At 47.4% G+C, this 21,953-nt stretch overlaps 1 protein-coding gene across 1 annotated transcript; it reads right to left on the bottom strand.

Annotated features, from left to right (window-relative positions):
• Positions 1–3,616: 3,616 nt before the first annotated feature.
• sncg (synuclein gamma) lies at positions 3,617–20,420 on the bottom strand. Its single transcript, XM_033012693.1, has 5 exons — positions 20,150–20,420; positions 15,603–15,644; positions 15,386–15,513; positions 8,100–8,183; positions 3,617–4,068 (listed from the first exon to the last, which is right to left on the bottom strand). Exons 1-5 carry the CDS (start codon positions 20,268–20,270, stop codon positions 4,057–4,059), a joined length of 387 nt encoding a protein of 128 aa, XP_032868584.1. The 5' UTR covers positions 20,271–20,420; the 3' UTR covers positions 3,617–4,056.
• Between the last annotated feature and the right edge of the window lie 1,533 nt (positions 20,421–21,953).

The following is a 21,953-nucleotide window of genomic DNA, read 5'->3' on the forward strand; positions in this document are numbered from 1 at the left end:
TGTGATCCCAACTATATCATGGTCATTAATAGCTATCTGCACATTCAACTCATCCACCTTATTACGAATGCTCCTTGCATTGAGACACAAAGCCTTCAGGCTTGTTTTTACACCACTCTTACCCCTTATACAATTATGTTGAAAAATGGCCCTTTTTGATTTTTGCCCTGGATTTGTCTGCCTACCACTTTTACTTTTCACCTTGCTACCTATTGCTTCTACCCTCATTTTACACCCCTCTGCCTCTCCGCTCACACATTTAAGAACCCCACCACTTCTTATTCTCTGTTTATTATCTTTTTCTTCTTTCCCCCCTACATGTTGGGTCTGAGTGTTTTCCTTCTCTGCCTCCTGCCTCACACACTGTCTACTAGCTTTCTCTATTTGAGTCCCTCCCCCCAACCGTTCTAGTTTAAAGTCTCCCCAGTAGCCTTTGCAAATCTCCCTGCAAGGATATTGGTCCCCCTCGGGTTCAAGTGCAACCCGTCCTTTTTGTACAGGTCGCACCTTCCCCAAAAGAGGTTCCAATGATCCAGAGACTTGAATCCCTGCCCACTGCACCAGTCCTTCAGCCACGCATTTATCCTCCACCTCGCTCCATTCCTACTCTCACTGTCGCTTGGCACAGGCAGTAATCCTGAGATTGTTACCTTTGCGGTCCTTTTCCTTAACTCTCTTCCTAACTCCCTAAATTCTCCTTTCAGGACATCTTCCCTTTTTCTACCTATGTCGTTGGTACCTACATATACCACGACCTCGGGCTCCTCTGATATGTTATCCACCACACTGTTATTATACATATTATACACATATTACACACATATTATAACCACACTGATATGTTATCACCTGCAACACCTGCTTTTATTTCCACAACAACCTTATATAATAACCATATAACCATATAACAATTACAGCACGGAAACAGGCCATCTCGGCCCTTCTAGTCCGTGCCGAACACTAATTCTTCCCTAGTCCCATCGACCTGCACTCAGACCATAACCCTCCAATCCTTTCCCGTCCATATAACTATCCAATTTATTTTTAAATGATAAAATCGAACCTGCCTCCACCACCTCCACTGGAAGCTCATTCCACACAGCTACCACTCTCTGAGTAAAGAAGTTCCCCCTCATGTTACCCCTAAACATCTGTCCCTTAATTCTCAAGTCATGTCCTCTTGTTTGAATCTTCCCTACTCTCAGTGAGAAAAGCTTATCCACGTCAACTCTGTCTACCCCTCTCATCATTTTAAAGACCTCTATCATCCCCCCTTAACCTTCTGCGCTCCAAAGAATAAAGACCTAACTTGTTCAACCTTTCTCTGTAACTTAGTTGCTGAAACCCAGGCAACATTCTAGTAAATCTCCTCTGTACTATCTCTATTTTGTTGACATCCTTCCTATAATTAGGCGACCAAAATTGTACCCCATACTCCAGAATTGGCCTCACCAATGCCTTGTACAATTTTAACATTACATCCCAACTTCTATACACATTGCTCTGATTTATAAAGGCCAGCACACCAAAAGCTTTCTTTACCACCCTATCTACATGAGATTCCGCCTTCAGGGAACTGTGCACAGTTATTCCTAGATCCCTCTGTTCAACTGCATTCCTCAATTCACTACCATTTACCATGTACGTCCTATTTTGATTTGTCCTGCCAAGATGTAGCACCTCACACATCAGCATTAAACTCCATCTGCCATGATGAGCTGGGATTTTAGATAGGCCCATGAATTTATAGGGAATGGATGGAGATATTGGTCACAAATTGGCGGAGGAGATCAGTTTAACTTGGCCTCATGTTCAGCATGGACATTGTGGGCCAAAGGGCCTGTTCCTGTACTGTACTGTGTTATGTAATGTGTATGTGTATGTTGTGTGTATGTTGTGTGTATAAAATTATAAAAGGACTGGACAAGCTAGATGCAGGAAAAATGTTCCCAATGTTGGGCGAATCCAGAACCAGGGGCCACAGTCTTAGAATAAAGGGGAGGTCATTTAAGACTGAGGTGAGAAAAAAACTTTTTCACCCAGAGAGTTGTGAATTTATGGAATTCCCTGCCACAGAGGGCAGTGGAGGCCAAATCACTGGATGGATTTAAGCGAGAGTTAGATAGAGCTCTAGGGGCTAGTGGAGTCAAGGGATATGGGGAGAAGGCAGGCACGGGTTATTGATAGGGGACGATCAGCCATGATCACAATGAATAGTGGTGCTGGCACGAAGGGCCGAATGGCCTCCTCCACCTATTTTCTATGTTCTATGCACTGTCGAGAGCAGTTTCTGTGTCATGTTGTGTGTTTTCTCCCTGTCTCTGGATGAAATAAATACATCTCTCAATACAATAATACAAAAGACTAACTTAATGTTGGGCTCTTCTCTGCAGTTGGAGATACAGCACTTGTGTTGGGAAAGTGTCAATCCAAATTGTTACTTGATTCCTGCTGGACATGAGGTGTGTCGAATGGAACTGCAGATGCTGGTTTACACCAAAGAGAGACACAAGATGCTGGAATAACTCAGCGGGACAGGCAGCATCTCTGGAGAAAATAATTGGGTGACGTTTTGGGTCGAGACTTTTCCTCTTCTGAAGGGTCTCGACCTGAAACGTCACCCATTCCTTCCGCTGAGTTACTCCAGCATCTTGAGTCTCTCTCTGGGCATCCAGCATTGTCCACTTCATCCTGAACCCTATCTGTTGTGAACATGTGGATCGGACAATGTTGAGGGATATGTCCATAGCTTCCGTGAAGGGAAAGAAAAACAATTTTTCATTCATGTTCGTAAGTTGTAGGATCAGAATTAGGCCATTCGGCCCGTTCAATCATCTATCCCTCTCAATTCCATTCTCCTGCCTTCTCCCCATAACCCCTGATACCCACACTATTCAAAAATCTATCAATCACTGCCTTACAAATATCCATTGACTTGGCCTCCGCAGCCCTCTGTGGCAATGAATTCCACAGATAGTTGGCTTCAGAGAGTGGTGGGTGCCTGGAATGCACTGCCAGAGATGTTGGTGGATACAGATATGATAGTGGCATTTAGGAGACTTTTGGATAGGCACATGGATTTAGAGGGCTATGCATCACATGCAGGTAGATAACATTGTTCTTGGCATCATGTTGGGCACAGACATAGTGGGCCGAAGGGCCTCTTCCTGTGCTGTACTGTTCTATGCCCATTGCTCTGACTTGTTCATGAAACAAAATTATGATTAGCAGATGAGTTCACAGCCTCTTATTGATTTTAGTTTTAGCTTTAGAGATACAGCGCAGAAACAGGCCCTTCGGCCCACCGAGTCCATGCCGACCAGCGCTCCCCACACCCTAACACTATCCTCCGCACACTGGGGACAATTTTACCAAGCCAAATAACCTGCAAACCTGTACGTCTTTGGAGTGTGGGAGGAAACCGGAGATCCAGGAGAAAACCCACGCGGTCACAGGGAGAACGTACAAACTCCGTACCGACAGCACCCGTGGTTGGAATCGAACCCGGGCCTCTGGCGCTGTGAGGCAGCAACACAACCGCTGCGCCACCTTAGATAGAGTTGACATTCACAGGACAATGAGGAGGGTCAATGATGGCAAACTGACCCCGTTAAAATTCATTTTAATCTTGACTTTTATTATAAAATCTCCCAAGTGCTCGTGACAGTTAAATGCGACGCAAGAAGCCAGTGGAGAGAACATGCAGGGCACCATCACGAGTTGCAACGTTGGTGTTACCGGGTGACGAGAAGCAGGCGTGGGCGTGTGTCGATGAAGGTGCGCGGTGTGTGAGAGATTGGTAGCAGCTACAAGGAGATTGTGCCACAGGGCCCAGCAGCCAGCAATGGGGGAGCGAGAGCCCCTGTTACACTGCCCGCTGGTGGAGACATACAGGATGAGGGTGACGGCGTGACTGCAAATGCAACGACTTGGAGCAGTTTTACGACTATATCTTCAGCTACAACACATGGTGACCCTCTGGTCCTTGATTCTTTGTGGCAACGCTGGTGTGGAGGTCCGGGCACACCCAGAATCTTCCAATCAACCAGCACCTGCTCATTTTCCAGTCTGCAGGGAACAGGAAAAGAAATAACACATTAGTAATCGACCAGCCTGAGTCCCAGCACCACAACAGGTCTGTGAGCTCAGACACCATTTAATGTCTAAAATAAAAGCCAAGGGCGGAAATCCCATACTTCACACTGCCTCGGCAAGACCGCCAGCTTAATCAAGGGCCAGTCTCACCCCGGTCACTCCCTCTTCTCCCATCTTCCATCTAGCAAGGGGAACAGAAGTGTGAAAACACACACACTTCCAGATTCAGGGACAGTTTCGTCCCAGCTGTGATCAGGCGACTGCAATGTCCTCCCATCAGCTAGAGTGTGGTCCCGACCTCCCATCTACCTCATTGGAGACCTTCAAACATATTGCCCCTGTCCCACTTAAGAAACCTGAACGGAGACCTCTGGAGACTTTGCGCCCCACCCAAGGTTTCCGTGCGGTTCCCGGAGGTTGGAGGTGGTTGCCGGAGGTTGCAGGTAGTGGAAGCAGGTAGGGAGACTGACAAAAACCTCCGGGAACCGCACGGAAACCTTGGGTGGGGCGCAAAGTCTCCAGAGGTTTCCGTTCAGGTTTCCTAAGTGGGACAGGGGCATATATCTTTAATCGGACTTTACCTAGCATTAAATATTGTAGCCTTTATCCTGCATTCGTACATTGTGATAGACACAAAAAGCTGGAGTAACTCAGTGGGTCAGACAGCATCTCTGGAGAAAAGGAATAGGTGACGTTAAGGGTCGAGACCCTTCTTCAGACTTGACATAAAACGTCACCAATTCCCTATTTTCCAGAGATGCTGTCTGTTCAGCTGAGTGACTCCAGCATTTTGTGTCCATCTGCAGTTTAAACCAGCATCTGCAGTTCCTTCCTACACTCTTCAGATACAGGCTTGCTTGGACATGTGCCCAAACTGCTCTTAAAGATAAAGTCACCATCCTATTCATCAAAAAGATTTGGTTGGAAATAATGCAATAGAAAAATAAAAGAAGGAAGGCAGAATGATAATATGTTATTGTTTAAGAAGGAACTGCAGATGCTGGAAAATCAAAGGTACACAAAAATGCTGGAGCACCTGCTGAGTTTCTCCAGCATTTTTGTGTACCTATGATAATATGTTATCTGGTTTATTATCAATGTATCTCCAATAATCGATAAAGAATTCTGAAAGCAGTTTCAGTTTAGTGTCAAGATACAGCGTGGAAACAGGCCCTTCGGCCCACCAAGTCCATGCCGACCATTGATCACCCGTTCACACTAGTTCTATATCATCCCACTTTCTCATCCGCTCCCCGAACACTGGTGTTAATTTACCGAGGGCCAATTAACCTGCAAACCCACATTTAAAAAAAAAAAATTTTTTAATATTTTATTTTATTAGAAGTAAGTACACTCGTATGGCACCAAAGTGCCTAATATATATTTTCATAATACATTTTATGTACAGCTTCTTCTTTTTTTTGTTATATTAAAGAAAGATTAGAATAAGAAAAATAAATTAGATAGTAAAGGATAGAAAAGCGTGAGATATATAGTGTGTGAAGAAAAAGAAAAAAGACGAATGAGTGAAGAAAGTTGAGAAAAAGAAAATAGAAAAAAAAGAATAAGACAATAAAAAAATAAATTTAAAAAAAATTAAAAAATTATAAGGTAAGGAGATCATTGTTTATAATCTTGACCAACCCTCGTCCAGTCCTGAAAGTTAGTTTTTACAATTGTGTTGCACCATATGATTCCAAAAAGACGACAAATGGAGACCAACTCGTTATGAATTGGTCTGATTTATCCATTAGGAGGAATCGCATTTCCTCAAGATGTGCGGTGTCCAACATACTTGCAATCCACATTTTAAGCGTTGGTATTGATGTATTTTTCCAAAATTTAAGTATTAATTTCGTTGGGATGTGGGAGAAAACCGGAGCATCCGGAGGAAACCCATGGGGAATACGTGTAAACTCCACACAGACAGCACCCAAGGTCAGAATTGAACCCGGGTCTCTGGCATCGTGGGTAGCAACTCTACCAGCTGTGCTGTTCCAATCAAGATTACATTCATATTTTACAAACTCTAACCTGCTTTCATTTTAATTTATTTCATCCGCTCAGGGAGATGTCATCCATACTTAGTCTAGTTTCGATTAGTGCGGAAACAGGCCCTTCGGCCCGCCAAGTCTGTGCCGACCAGAGAGCACCCCACACACTAGCACTATCCTACACACTACAGACAATGTCTAATTTTACTGAAGCTAATTAACTTACAAACCTGCACGTCTCTGTGGTGTGGGAGGAAACCGGAGCACCCGGAGAAAACCCATGCAGTTACAGGGAGAATGTGCAAACTCCGCACAGACAGCACCTGTCCACCGCAGATCAAACTCGGGTCTCTGGCACTGTAAGGCAACAACTAGACCGCTGTGCCACAGTGCCACCTAATGGCAGCTAAAAGCTGGCGGTGAGATTCAGCTACGAAACATGAGGTCGATACACTGCATGGGTCAGGGAGCCATACCCACCATCAATGGGCTGTAGGAAACATGGCACTGGATTAGCAATTAACCAGGAACCTCAGCAGAGGTCCAGCCTCATGGAAGTCCAGTTCTGAGACCATCCCCGTTCACCTGCTTCTATCAAGTAAGGTCGGATCGGGATTGCAGAGAGGACTGGACTGCTTGTAAAAGGGAGCTGGGACCATCCTCAGCAGCTGTCCGAGCAGCACCAGCAAGCTCTGTTCACCAGCTGCACCAAGGCAGCTTGACCAGACTGAACCTTAGCCCACCACAAGGGTGGACATCTGGACTTTACCACAGGTACATTGTTGCAACAGTTCAGCAAATCACAAAGTAATCAGTTACTACTGATAACACACCCGTCATTACTTCAATTCAAATTATGAATGAATGAATGAATGAATGAATGAATGATTGAATGAATGAATGAATGAATGAATGAATGAATGAATGAATGAATGAATGAAACAAAACAAAACATTATCGTCACATGTACACGAGTGATCCTATCATTTACCTCTTTGGAGACCTTAGAAATATCTTTATTCGGACTTTACCGGACTATCTTGCTCTAAGAATTATTCCCTTTATCCTGTACCTGGACAATTTGGATGGCTTGATTGTAATCATATTACAATCTTTATTACACTTGTCACTGACTGGATAGCACACACCAAAAAGCTTTTCATTGTACCTCGGTACACATGACAATAATAAGCTAAACAAAACTAAATTAATTAGATGTAATGTGATCTATTAATCAGGGAATGCTATTTGTACTATACTATTTGTATAACCAAATTGGTTGTAGTGTAATTTTGATTGTCGGCTAGAGAACCACTTAAAAGTTCCTTTGGAAATTGACAACCAGAAAAAAAGCTGTCTTGGCACAAACAGTCTAGAGGAAAAAACTGTTTCAAGTAACCTCCTCACAGTGATCAGTTTCACCACAGGGACTATCGAAATTAACAAGAATGACTCCTATTGATTATTTTATTAAACACTGTAACATACAGCCTTTAGTACTTTCAGCGAGCAGTAACAAAACTAAACTTACTACTATTATGTTTGAAAATCCTGCAGGAAAAAAATGTTGTTCATTGTGAGTCTGAACCTCTAGCCCCTAACCCTCTGAGAAATTATTTTTAGAACATGATTTTCTATAACCCTAGGTTTCTTAGGACCACTAATATCATGTTTTAACAGAATAATTTGCTCTTCCTAGAGTTTAGCAATGTTAAATGATTCATTCAGTTCCATTTACATGGATAACGCTATTGTCAAAGCTCATAAACCTTGTAACACCCCCTGGCATAAAAATATTCCATCAAGTATCCATATGAATTAATCAGTATCATACTGTGTCTTCTATCAATGAGCTGAATTATCGGAATGGTCATGGCCAAAGAGAAAGAGTTGAGCTTTAAAGAATTAAGCTAAATATGGATGAACTGAGAGAGGAGGGAATGTTTGGGGGACTGAGGAAGAGATGGGCAGAGAAGAGTGAAGCAAGATCTTCATGGGCCAACCCCTTACCTGTTCAGTTGCCTCTGTAGCTTCCACCAGGGGTTCATCAAAGGTGTGTTCTTGGCCAGCTGGGATTTCTCTACCATGTTCATCCTAGAGAAAAAAGAAATACAGAGATATTTGGTCAGTGTGGAGGAAGAGAATCTCTCAGCAGGGTCTCACCTGGGGTCTTTCCAAGATGATGAGGTCCATGCTTCTCCACTATAAAGTTTATACGTTCTCATAGGTTTATAAAACACAGGAGGAGAATTAGGCCATCTGTCTATGTCTACTCCACATTTCAATCAGGACTGGTCTATCTTTCCCTCTCAACCCCATTCTCTTGCCTTCACTCCAGACTCCTGAAGGAGGGTCTCGACCCGAAACATTGCCTATTCCTTTTCTCCAGAGACCCTGTCTGACCCGCTGAGATACTCCAGCTTTTTGTGTCTATCTTCATATCAGATGATGACATGAGATCAGATATTACAAATCGGCACGGCTCACTTGACATTAGCCCCACATAAGTAGATTTAGATCACAGCATGTCTGTCTCCCTGAACCTTTCCACAAATCAATCTGAACCACAAATGAGTGTTGTATTCACTGGAGCCAGGAGCTGGTGACAACCAGTTAATATCTGCTCGGTGACAGATAAAATGTTGTTCATTATAAAGAGGGAAAACCCCCTACACCTTTTCAGATGCCATTCACTGGAACATGATGACACAAACGCAATTTCAATTATGAGATTTATCTTCCAAGGGACTTTGAGGATCAGGAAGGCAATAATAGGTTTCTCATATCTGAAACCAGTAAACTTCCCCTTGAGCTTTTTAAAGTCTCCATTCTTATATTCCTTCATCATTTATCTCACTCTCTGTCCTAATTAAATACTCTTTCCGTGAATAGACACAAAATGCTGGAGTAACTCAGTGGGACAAGCAGCATCTCTAGAGAGAAGGAACGGGTGATGTTTTGGCTCAGTCTGAAGAAGGGTCTCAACCCGAAACGTCACCCATTCTTTCTCTCCAGAGATGCTGCCTGACCTGTTGAGTTACTCCAGCATTTTGTGTCTATCTTCAGTGTAAACCAGCATCTGCAGTTCCTTCCTGCAGTCTTTCTCGGCAACTCCTAATTGACAATAATTACCACATAATTCCTTCAATGCCCTTTCTATATCCATTATTCCAAAGCCTGAAAAATTATTCTAATTCTGAAGAAGGGTTCCAACCCAAAACGTCACCCATTCCTTCTCTCCAGAGATGCTCCCTGTCCCGCTGAGTTACTCCAGCTTTTTGTGTCTGCCTTCTGTGCAAACCAGCATCTGCAGTTTCTTCCTACACATTCTAAAGCCTCACCAGGGTTGAAGAAACTTCCACAATTTTCTGGTGCAAAATGTCAGTGTTTTGGGGGGCAAATTTATCAAGAAATGATTTTGCAAATGGACAAACTCATTCAGAGCCTCTCATTCTTTCATCTGTGTTATAACAATCATATAACTCAGAAATGCACCCTTTGAACTACCTCTTCCATTCTGTTCGTGAAGGCGATCAAATGGATGCTGATCCCATTTGCCTGCCTCAGGCACTTATCCCTCAATGTGTAGGAATGAACTGCAGATGCTGGTTTAAACCAAAGATAGACACAGAACGCTGGAGTAGCTCAGCGGGTCAGACTGCATCTGTGGAAAAAAGGAATAGGTGACGTTTCGGGGTCAAGTCTGAAGAAGGGTCTCCACCCGAAACGTCACCTATTCCTTTTCTCCAGAGATCCTGTCCGACCCGCTGACAACCGTCTTCACCTTTCCTATCCAAGTACCTGTCCATAGAATCAATGTCAAGGAACCCTGTCTGCTTCACTGTGATGGATGTTTGTGTGAAACTGTGCTAATTGTGTGTTTTTAAGTTTATTTTACTGTTACGACTGCAGGGAACGACATTTCGTTCAAACCTCTGTTTGTTTGAATGACAATAAAGGCAATTTGTATTTTGTATTTGCATTTAATCCAGTGGCATATTTCAGTGTTATAGATGCACTAGATGTGGTGAAGGAGACATTCATCAGACAGGTGCCTCAAGTGGATAAGTTTACATCCAGATTAAAGCTGTGGACATGGGTTTAGGGTGAAGGGGAAAAGATTTAATAGGAATCTGAGGGGTACCTTTTTCACACAAAGGGTGGTGGGTGTATGGAACAAGCTGCCAGAGGAGGCAGGGACTATCGCAATTTTCAAGAAACAGTTAGATGTACATTGGCAGAGGATAGACACCTAAACCTGGAGTAACTCCGCGGGTCAAGACCCTTACGTCACCTATTCCTTTTCTCCAGAGATGGTGTCTGACCCACTGAGTTACACCAGTTTTTTTCTGTCTGTCTATGGTTATGTCTATGTGTGTTCCTTCCTAAACACACAGGTACATGGATAGGACAGGTTTGGAGGGATATGGGCCAAATGCAGGCAGGTGGGACTAGTGTAGATGGGACTTGTTGGCCAGTGTGGGCAAGTTGGGCCGAAGGGCCTGTTTCCATGCTGTATGACTGTGACTATGCTGAGTTGAAATCATTTTTATTGAATTGCTGTTGTAAGGTTGTAAATGCAAGAGCCAATCTATTCACATCAATCTCCCACAGCCAGTGATAACCAGTTAATATCTGCTGAATAGCAGATAAATGTTGAGCGTTTCACAGAGGGAATAAAAGCTTCACTTCTTCAGACACATCAGTCGACAATCTGCCCAAGACTGAGGGAACTACAAGTTCTGATATCTCAGTCTGAAGAAGTCTCAAAACAAAACATCACCCATTCCTTCTCTCCAAAGATACTGCCTGTCCCGCTGAGTCACTCCAGCATTTTGTGTCGATTTTCTGATAATCTTGGAATTAAAATGGATTCAAAGCCCAGAGAGCCGCCACTGTACACTGCAGTTCAGCTTGCAGCCTGCACTGTTTTAAGAAGTGAATGCATCAGTTGGCATTAACGTTAACCTGTCCCGGCTGCTGAAGTTGGGGCAGCACAATGCTGGTCGCAAGCTGCCCTGAGGAAAGCTGCAAAGACTGTGCCTCTTGCCAGCACTGAAGGGGTTAAAGGGGGGGGGGAGGGGCATGCAGGGGTGGGATGGCTGCTGCCACTCCTCTCACAGCACCACTGCATCTGCATTGCAGTATACTCCTCCCTGAGCCATGCAGCAGAATGGAGGCGTGTTAAATAATGCAGCGTCAAGGGCGGCTGGAGGAAGGGTGCAGTGGCGAGGTGATGGTTGCATTAGTCAACAGATGAACCTGCAGCCAGCCCCACACAACACACATCTGTACAGGAAGAAACCCCATTACCTGGGGCCAGCGCTGACATTAAGCTGTCAGTCTTTCACCAAATGCTACGGAGAACACGGCCACTGATGTCAGAGGGCCGAGGGTCCAGAGTGGAAAGTAGTCTTTAGTTTAGAGATACACAGCGTGGAGACAGGCCCTTCGGCCCATCGTGTCCATGCTGATCAGCGATCACCCGTACACTAGTTCTATCCTACACACACTAGGGACAAATCACAGAAGCCAATTAACCTGCAAACCTGTTTGGGTCTTTAGGATGTGGGAGGAAACCAGAGCACCCGGAGAAAACCCACGTGGTCACGGGGAGAATGTGTGTAAACTCCACACAGGCAGCACCTATAGTCAGGATTGAACCGGTGTCTTTCTGGCGCTGTAAGGCAGCAACACTACCGCTGAGCTCCTGGTTCCTTGTAACTTGACTACACTTTACCGTGTGTGGCTCATTGTGGATCTAATGTCTACAAAGGATGACCCATTTTGATTGAATGGTACAGCACGCAGACAGGATCTTTATCCCACCAAGCCCACGCCAACCCCTTCATCACCAGTTCTAAGTTATCCCACTTTCGACACACTAGTGGCAATTTGCAAATGCCAATGAACCTCCAAACCCACAAGTCTTTGCTCTGTGGGAGGAAACCGGAGCACCCGGAGAAAACCCACGGGGTCACTGGGAGAACGTGCAAACTCCACAGACATAGCGCTCAATGTCAGGATTGAACGCTGGCCTCTGGCGCTATGAGGCAGCAGCTCTACCCGCTGCGCCACCGTGCCAACCAATCTCTTTGCTTCCTCCCCACTCATTTTTTTATTTTTCATCAATGCCCTTTTAAAAAAAGTGATATTGCCTTCTGTTGCCTTCCTGTTTGTTGTTGGTGATGTCAATGCCTGGCAACTCTCTGTGTATATAAAGTTGGCCACATTTCTTCCTTCATTCCTCTGCTTATTATGTTCCTTTGCTCTGACCTATTAAGATTTGGCAGAAATGCCGTTCTCATTTGTCCCCTTAACCATCTCACGTCCAGAGCAAAGAGTCACGTCTCCAGCCTCTCTTGATGAATCCCAACCCCTTAGTGTAGAGATACAGCACGGAAACAGGCTCTTCGGCCCACCTAGTTCATGCTGACCATTGATCACCCCTTCTGCACCACTAGTTCTACACACTCGGGGCAATTATACCGAGGCCAATTAACCTATAAAAACCTTCACATCTTCGGGATGTGGGAGGAAACTGGAGCACAAGGTCAGGATCGAACCTGGGTCTATAGCACTGCGAGGCAGCAACTCTACCCGCTATGCCAATGTGCCACCCTTCTCCAAACCCTGCAGAATTACACACAGCTGCTCTCTCTTAGGGGTAAGAATGGTCTTGGGTGGCAGAACCAGAGAAAGATCCAAAGATAGACACAAAGCGCTGGACTAACTCAGTGGGTCAGGCAGCATCACTGGAGAAAATGGATACGTGACGTTTCGGATCAGAACTCTTATTCAGACTAATTCTTCTGAAGGTTCCCGACCTGAAATGTCACCTACCCATTTTTTCCAGAGATGCTGCCTGACCTGTTGAGTTACTCCAGCACATTGTGTCTACCATGGGTATAAACCAGCATCTGCAATTCCTTTTCATTATAGAGATAGATCCAGCTTGCTATGCTGTGAGTAGCCAGTCTTCTGTTCCATTCATGTCAGTGGTTGCAATGTGAAATGGACACCTGATTCATTGTTGCCCAAGACCAATATCACTTTCTGAAGCAGGGTCTCGACCAGAAACGTCACCCATTCCTTGTCTCCAGAGATGCTGCCTGTCCCTCTGAGTTACTCCAGCATTTTGCGTCCATCACTTTCTCCCTGATCATTTTCAGCCTGGTACGAGTCCCTCTTACACTACTCTGGTGATACGTTCAGCGTTCTGCGGCACAGTGGTGCAGCGGTAGAGTTGCTGCCTTACAGCGCCACAGACCCAGGTTCGATCCTGACTACGGGTGCTGTCTGTACGGAGTTTGCACGTTCTCCCCGTGACCACTTGGGTTTTCACCGGGTGCTTCAGTTTCCTCCCACACCCCAAAGATCTACAGGTTTGTAGGTTAATTGGCTTTGGTATAGATTGTAAATTGTCCCAAGTGTGTAGGATAGTGCTAGTGTACGGGGATCGCTGGTCAGCGCGGACTCGGTGGGCCGAAGGGCCTGTTTCTGCGCTGTATCTCGAAACTAAACTAAGTGGAACCTCCTTCTCCTAACATTGTGAGTTGTGTGGATGTGACACAGACTCTCCCCCCCCCCCCCCCCCCCACACACATTGTTTACACTGCAGGCCCCGGTCACTGTGGAAACTGTACTGGAATGATTCTGCAGCAGCAGGAGTAAATAGACTTTCATTGCCTCTTAGCGAATTAGCTTTAAGGTGGGCACCTCGGTGAAGAGGTGGCACTTTGTTTAATAAGGCCGTGTAAAGTGAGCAGGAGGATTGATCCTGTTTAAGAAGGAACTGCAGATGCTGGAAAGTCTAAGGTAGACAAAAATGCTGGAGAAACTCAGCGGGTGCAGCAGCATCTATGGAGCGAAGGAAATAGACAACGTTTTCTGAAGAAGGGTCTCGACCCAAAACGTCGCCTATTTCCTTTGCTCCATAGATGCGGCCTCACCCGCTGAGTTTTTCCTGCATTTTTGTCTACCTCTGATTTTCCAGCATCTGCAGTTCCTTCTTAAACAGGATTGCTAATGATCAGTTGCATTTTCTTGCTTTCTTTCAATGAGATCGAATAGCCTTCTGCCAATAATCTCACCACCTCATTGCAAGATGCAGAATATGCACTAGGGACAATTTAACAACTTACTGTAGCCAATTAACCTACAAACCCGTACGTCTTTGGAGTGTGGGAGGAAACAGAAGCACTCAGAGAAAACAGAGTCTCTAGCGGTGTAAGGCAGAAACTCTACTGTTGCGACACCATGCTGCCTACATACTATTCACAACAGTGTCCCTGAAACTGTCAACTCAGCGACTTTGTAGGGAGATCCTTAACTCTAGTTTATCACACGGGTGCTTCATGTCGTAGAGTCAGGCAGCACGGAAACAGGCCCTTCAGCCCAACTTAGCCATGCCGAACAAGATACCCCATCTACACTAGTCCCACCTGCCCATGTTTGGCCCATATGCCTCTAAAGCCTTCCTAACATGTACCTGTCCAAGTGTCCTTTAGATGTTGTTATACTAATGTTGGTTTATAGTGTCTCTGCTTGTTATATGGTCACAGTTGTATGAGTGTGAATGTGATTGTTGGGGACATCTGCTTTAGTCTTCATATGACAGGGTGAATCGCCTAGAAACCAAGGGTTAAAATCTCACAATGCTATGAGAATTGATGAATGGTCTAGAAATTAATGAAAGGTCTTCCAGCAATAAAGGGCCCATGAAATGATTAAAATGTCCAGTTGGCAAATGTCCATGGAGGGGATTAACTGCTCCGACCTGCCCTGACCTCTATGTGACCACAGTATCTGTGCAATTGTATCTGAAGAGCTGCAATGTAATCAAAGTTGCCCTGTGGCAATTTGAGAGAAGTCCAAGCCGTCAATGTGTGGGAAGGAAGCAGGGTTCCAACCCAAAATATCACCTATTCCTTTTCTCCAGAGATGCTGCCTGACCCGCTGAGTTACTCCACCCATCAATGTCATGGGCTAACTAGAAGTGAACATTATATCTCAGATCATTCATGGTGCCTCCATCACAAGAATTATTTGTTGTGGCCCCTGGCTGCTATTGCAATTTAATAAAGGGATCATCAATGCATGAGACACTAAATCATCAGGACTATTTTAGAAGGATGCGGGCCAAACGCAGGCAGGTGGGACAAGTGTAGATGGGGCATGTTGGTCGGTGTGGGCAAGTTGGGCCTTTTTCCACGCTGTATGACTCTATGAGTTTAAGCCACTCCTGGGATTAAGAGCATTAGGTTTGGATCTGGGTTTTGAAAGAACGGTCTCACCAATTTCACCACCCCAGAAGACATTGCCACATTCTCCGCTCCTTCCACCGTCTTGTTAGCCACCGTGTTCACCCCGGCTACCACCGCCCCTCCAACCATGTTGGCTTGCTCCTTGGTCTTCTCAGCCACTGCCAACCAAACGAGAAACACGTCTTAAAACATAGATCCCAAGAGAACAGAGGGGGCATTTGGTGCTGGTTGCCACGTTATCGGTTACCTGTGTTCACGCTTTGTACCATGCCCTCCTTTGTTTTGGTGCCTGTTTTGAGGAAACAAAGAAATGGAAGTTATGCCAGAGCAGCACGGCTACTTCAGAGACAGACAAATGTGAGAACTCTCCACACTTTAGTTTCGCTTTAGAGATACAGCATGGATCGGCCCATCGAGTCTGCGCCGACAAGCGAACATACCATACACCAACACTATCCAACATGCTAGGGAGCATTTACAATTTTGAACATAGTCAATTAACCTACAAACCTGCACGTCTTTGGAGTGTGGGAGGAAACCGGAGCACCCGGAGAAAACCCACATGGTTTTATCTAGAATATCTTGAAATACTCTCATAGGATCACACACAGTATGGAAACAGGCCCTTCGGCCCAACTTTCCCAAGCCGACCAACATGTCTCATCTACACTTGTCCCACCTGCCTGCGTTTGGCCCATCTCCCACTAAACAAATCCTATCCATACCTGTCCAAAGGATTTTTTAAATGTTGTGCTTGTACCTGCAAATATTCTTCTATTCTTATTTAACCGACTTGCCGTGTTTGTGCGGTCATTTGACAAGGATTTCGACACCGGCCCAGTCACACTCACAGTGGACACTTGAACAAGGTATCTGAAGCCCAGACAATGTTCCACTCGATCCTCTTTCCCAGATTGGAGTCGAGGATGAGGGAGTCGCTGGCAACCAAGGATATGAGGAGTGGGCCGGTAAGAGAGAGACTGGGGTATTACCTCCAGCGCCGTCACGATACACCAACAATCAGTCGCTTTTCTGAGCCTCGTCCAATGACTTGATGTGTACAGAGCTACCCTTTGAACCACTAGACCTGGCAAACTCCAGCCTTCTCTAAGATGTACCCACAGCAACACCGACACACTCCTGCTTCATCAGTAAATTCCTCACGTCAGCAGATCAGCAGAGTCCTCGAGTCCTCGGCTCGATCCTGACTCCGTGTGCTGTCTTTGACTAGTGCATGTATGATCCATGGAGCACGTTGGCTGATGTCCAAAACCGTCAGGGGTAAAGGTCAGGTTCGTCCAGGGAATTTGGGATCAAGCTGCAGTCAGACCCTCCTCGGGGTCAGGCCCGAGAGGTGGAACTGCTTTAGATTGTGGCCACAGTAGCACGGTACTGACCCGGACTCCCCATCCTTAGCGAGCTTTTGTACTCCAGTGAAGCCTCCACATTAGGTAGAGTCTTACAGTGTGGAAACCGGCCACTGAGGCCAACTTGCCCACACCCACCAACACGTCCCATCTACACCAGTCCTTATCCCTCTAAACCTATCCCATCCAATGTACCTGTCTAAATGTTTCTTAAATGTTGTAATAGTACCTGCCTCAACTACCGCCTCCAGCAGCTCGTCTCATTCACCCACCATCCATTGTGTACAATAGTTGCCCCTTGTGTTATTATTCAATTTCTCCCCTATCGTTTTAAATCTATGTCCTCTGGTTCTCGATTCCCCTACTCTGGGCAAAAGACTCTGGAGCAAAAGGTTTCTTCATCTGCACTTAATCCTCTTGCAGTCTCCACTCTGGTTAAACAGAAAATGCCTGACGTGCGTTTCACCTGTAACAGCTTTGTGACCCCTATCCAACATCCTCCCCTAGTCTTTAGTGCCTCCATGTTAAGATTCATCCCGTTTAGGGTTTCCTCCTTCCCGGTGTCTGTGATCCACACCCCTGCCTTCAGTGCTCCAGGATCCCAGTGCCGGGTTCCTGCAGTTATCCATGGTGGGAAGGGGTTTCTTGCTGCAGTGAGGAGCTTGGCTGCACCACACACATGGATGGGGGAGATGTCTGTTCTGACTTTGCTGCTTGCTGGACTTCCATTTGGCTGGCAGCATGGTTCATCCCGGATCCGGGATTTCGTATCCCGAGTTATTGAGAGTTAGATAAAGGTCTTAGTGGTAACGGGGTACTGATTTAGGATGATCAGCCATGGTCATATTGAATGGCGTTGCTGACCCGGAGGGCCGAATGGCCTACACCAGCATTTATTCTCTATGTTTCGATCGCGGTTCATATTGAACAACCTCCTGCCCTGGCAGCTCGGCAGTGGAAGCCCATCCACTGCAAGCCCACCCCACCCCACCCCACCACTCCCAGCCTGCCCATCCATCCAATCCCACCCCACCAATCCCAACCACTTGGTCAGTCCAACCCCAACTCAAATCCCATCCAGTCAATAACACCCTGATCCATCGAGCAAACTCCACCTGGGATTGAAGGGCAGATAACAAGGTCATAAGGGATAGCAGCAGAATTAAGCCATTCGGCCCATCACGTCTACCCCACCATTCAATCATGGCTGATCTATCTCTCCCCTCCTCTAACCCCATTTCCCCTGCCTTCTCCCCATAACTCCCGCACTAATCAAGAATCTGTCTATCTCTGCCTTAAAAATATCCATTGACCTGGCCTCCACAGCCTTCTGTGACAACGAATTCCACAGATTCCACAGCATCTGACTGAAGAAATCCCTTCTCATCTTCCTCCTAAAGGAACGTCCTTTAATTCTATGGCTGTGACCTCTGGTCCTAGATTGGTTAAATGGTGGTATTTCATCTCACCCATTCCACCAGTCGTTGATAAATGCGGTTCATTGCGGCTCCTGGTTCACATCCAGCCTGTTCTACCTCCACCCGCCCCCGTCCCACCTCTCCCCTCACACAGCCTCGTACACCCCCAACCCACCCCTGCCTCTGTCCCCGCTACCCGGCGCCTCTCTAACCGAGGCCAAGCTCCACGTTAACCCGGGAGGTGAGTCCACGGAGCCGCCGTGAGGGGGAGAGGGGGGCTTCAGCCCGGGGCACGGAGCGGGCTCCGGGAATGTGAGTGACTCTGCTTGATGCCATGCCAGCACAACAGACCTCAAACATGTGTAAAGAAGGAACTGCAGATAGATGCTGGTTTACACTGGACACACCCAAAATGCTGGAGTAACTCAGCGGGTCAGACAGCATCTCTGGAGAGAAGGAATGGATGTTGTTTCGGGTCCAGACCCTTCTTCACACTGAAGGATATTGAGACAGGAGGACTGAGTCTCGTAGCCCCGGCTCGCCAGCCGCTGGGTGTGTTCAGGGGTGGGGATAATGTTATGTTGGGCGCAGTGACCAAGCTTGGAGCTGAGACGCAGCAGAATCTGAGCCCAATGCAATGACCGGGGTGGGGTCTGTGGCTGCCAATGCAAGGGCCAAAGATAATGTCCTTGCCCTCCCTAATACCACGCTGATCCAAGTGCCAGCGCTCTGAGCTTGCCAAGAACATCCCGCAGAAGGAACTGCAAATGCTGACATCCAGAGCAAAACACAAAGTGCTGGAGTGACTCAGCGGGTCAGGCAACATCGGGCCCACCGAGTCTACGTCGACCAGCACACTAACACTATCCTACACACATTAGGGACATTTTTTTTAACCAAAGCCAATTAACCTGTAAACCTGTACGTCTTTACAGTGTGGGGGGAAACCGGAGCACCCGGAGAAAACCCACGCGGGTCACGGGGAGAACGCACAAACTCCGTACCCGTAGTCAGGATTGAACCCGGGTCTCTGGCGCTGTGAGGCAGCAACTCCACCGCCGGGCTAGCTCTGAGGAGGAAAGTGGACAGGTGGCGTTTGGGGTTGGGACCCTCCTCCCGACTGGGGTCCCGAACAGAGACGTCGCCGGTCCTTTCCCTTCCACAGATGCTGCCTGACCCGCTGAGTTCCACTCGTGTTTAGCTCATGGGCACCGCGGGGCGCTGTTCCTTGCTAGAAGGTGCTGAAATATAGCTCTGCGGTTCAGGCAGCATCTCTGGTGAAGACGGTTCCTCCGGTGAATATTGGACGTGGGCTCCCTACACTGGAGGCGCCGCCCCGGGACTGTAACCCCCATCCCCTCCAGCCCAGAACCCGGGACCCCCCAGCTGCGGGGATAGATCTCCAGAAGGGATTGCAGAAGCGGGTGGTTTTTTCGGTACATGCCCGGCGCTCCCAGCCTCCGCTCCTACTCCAAGGTCACTCCTGAGGCGAGGCGCGGCTCCGCCCGCCCACTGCACCATTGCAGCATTGCCCCACGGCCGGGGCTGGAGCGGAGCCGGAGGGGTGTGGGGACTGGAGTCTGCACCATGTTACTGGCCCGAGACACCCGGGGTGTGGCGGTATTCTGGAGTCTGGAGTCTGGCCGCAGAGGGTCATCTTTGGAGGGATTGGATGGGGGGGGGGGGGGGGTGGTTAATGGAATTAAACCCGAGGGGCAACAAATTGCTTCACAGCAGATGGGAAGGAATCACCCCCTAATGTTGTAATGAATGGGGGAGAAATCCAAGGCGAGCGGGCAGTGTGGTCAGTTAAACCCGCCAGCACCTCCAAAGCCATTTCCCAATTTGGGGGGGTGGGGGGGTGGGAGATACATAAATTGGCTCACCCCCCCCCCCTCCCCTCCCTTCCCCTTCCTCTGGAGATGCACCCCCTCCCTTCCCCACCTCCTCTGGAGATGCACCCCCTCCCTTCCCCTTCCTCTGGAGATGCACCCCTTCTCCCCACTTACCTACATACATGACCCCTTCTTTCGTCCTCTCCGCTGCATCTTGTACCCCCTGCTTGGTTTTCTCCGCCGCCGCCACCACTCCTTCCTTGGCGAACGAGAAGCCTTTTTTCAGGGCGTCCATGTCTGGAGGAGTTGAGTGTTGAGCGTGTGTGAGCGTGTGTGTGAGTGTGTGAGCTCCGAGCGCCGGTTTCCCCCCGAGATGGATTCCCAGCTAATGCCGATGCCACCAACGCGCTTCACCACTGAGCAATGTGACCCTGCCCGCCTCGCAGCCTCTATTTATGATGTGGCTCGGTGGCCGCTGCGCGCAGCTCCGCTGCTGCAATATTAATGACATCGATCGGGGAGGGAGAGCGATAGACTGGATGTCTTCGCTGGACCGTTTCCAGGAAGGAGAAACACAGGAGCTAGGGAAGCGCCGCAGCCCCCAACAAACTAACGCTGCAAAAGACCTGCTCTGTCGACCTTCCTCTCGCTTTCTGCGAGGGACCGGGGCTTCTAACCCCCCGACCCCCGTCCCACAGATTTAAGGTACACCTTGCTGGTCAAACTGAGTTGCGAACTGTACGATGAGATTAGAGATTCTGTGCTAAAACAAGATGGATACAATGACTCAGCTACAGAGACAGAATGTGGAGGAAGCGACTGGAGATGCCGGTTTACACCGAAGTTACACACAAAATGCTGGAGTAGCTCAGTGGGACAGGCGGCATCTCTGGAGCGAAGGACTGGGTGACCGTTTCGGGTCGAGACCCTTCTTCAGACTATTCCTTTTCTCCAAAGAGGCTGCCTGACCGGCTGAGATACTCCAGCTTTTTGTGTCTATCTACAGAGAGTTTAAGAATATTGTTCGTGTTGTAATCCCATCACAATAATAATGCCTTAGACTCTCTCTACAGAGAGTCAGGGTGGGTCTGACCCGGCTCGATCATTGCAACCCCCTCCGTTACTTTTGCACCCCCTTCTCCCACTGCCCCATCAGCATAAGGTCATAAGTGATAGAAGCAGAATTAGGCCATTCAGCCCATCCAGTCCACTCTGCCATTCAATCATGGCTGATCCATCACTCCCTCTCAACCCCAATTCTCCTGCCTTCTCCCCATAACCGCTGACACCCACACTAATCAAGAATCTATCTATCTCTACCCAATGACTTGGACTCCACAGCTTTCTGTGGTAATGAATTCCACAGATTCACCGCCCTCTGACTAAAGACATTACACCTCATCATTCTAAAGGAACGTTCTTTTGTTCTGAGGCTGTGCCCTCTGGTCCTAGACTCTCCCACTAGTGGAAACATCCTCTCCACATCCACACTATCCAGGCCTCACTCTATCTATTGGCAGGGAGGGTTGATGATGTAAAACAAGATTCAAAACCCATTGCATATTCCCCAACACGGCCCCCCATCCCCGCCCTCTGTCCAAGCTCTCTCCAGCACGTTGGAGAAATCACTCTACAGTCAAAGAGTAATACAATGTGGAAACAGGCCCTTCAGCCCAACTTGCCCATACCGGCCAACAATGTCCCAGCTACACTAGTCCCACCTGTCCGTGTTTTGTCCAGATCCCTCCAAACCTGTCCTTTCCATGTACCTGTCCAACTGTTTCTTAAACATTGGGATAGTCCCGGCCTCAACTACCTCTTCTGGCAGCGCATTACATACACTCACAACCCTTTGTGTGAAAAACTTACCCCTCAGATTCCTATGAAATATTTTCCCCTTCACCTTGAACCTATGTCCTCTGGTCCTCGATTCACCTCCTCTGGGCAAAAAACTCTGTGCATCTACCCGATCTATTCC

Source organism: Amblyraja radiata, chromosome 37 (assembly GCF_010909765.2).
Source record: "Amblyraja radiata isolate CabotCenter1 chromosome 37, sAmbRad1.1.pri, whole genome shotgun sequence".
NCBI classification, from domain to species: Eukaryota; Metazoa; Chordata; class Chondrichthyes; order Rajiformes; family Rajidae; genus Amblyraja; species Amblyraja radiata.

Excerpts from the sequence above, each read along its gene's own strand:
- sncg (XM_033012693.1), bottom strand. The coding sequence starts at position 20,270 with ATGGACGCCCTGAAAAAAGGCTTCTCGTTCGCCAAGGAAGGAGTGGTG. Across the intron at positions 15,645-20,149 it reads AGAAGGGGTCATGTATGTAG|GCACCAAAACAAAGGAGGGC; the intron begins GTAAGTGGGGAG and ends TCCTCAAAACAG. Across the intron at positions 15,514-15,602 it reads GGTACAAAGCGTGAACACAG|TGGCTGAGAAGACCAAGGAG; the intron begins GTAACCGATAAC and ends TTTGGTTGGCAG.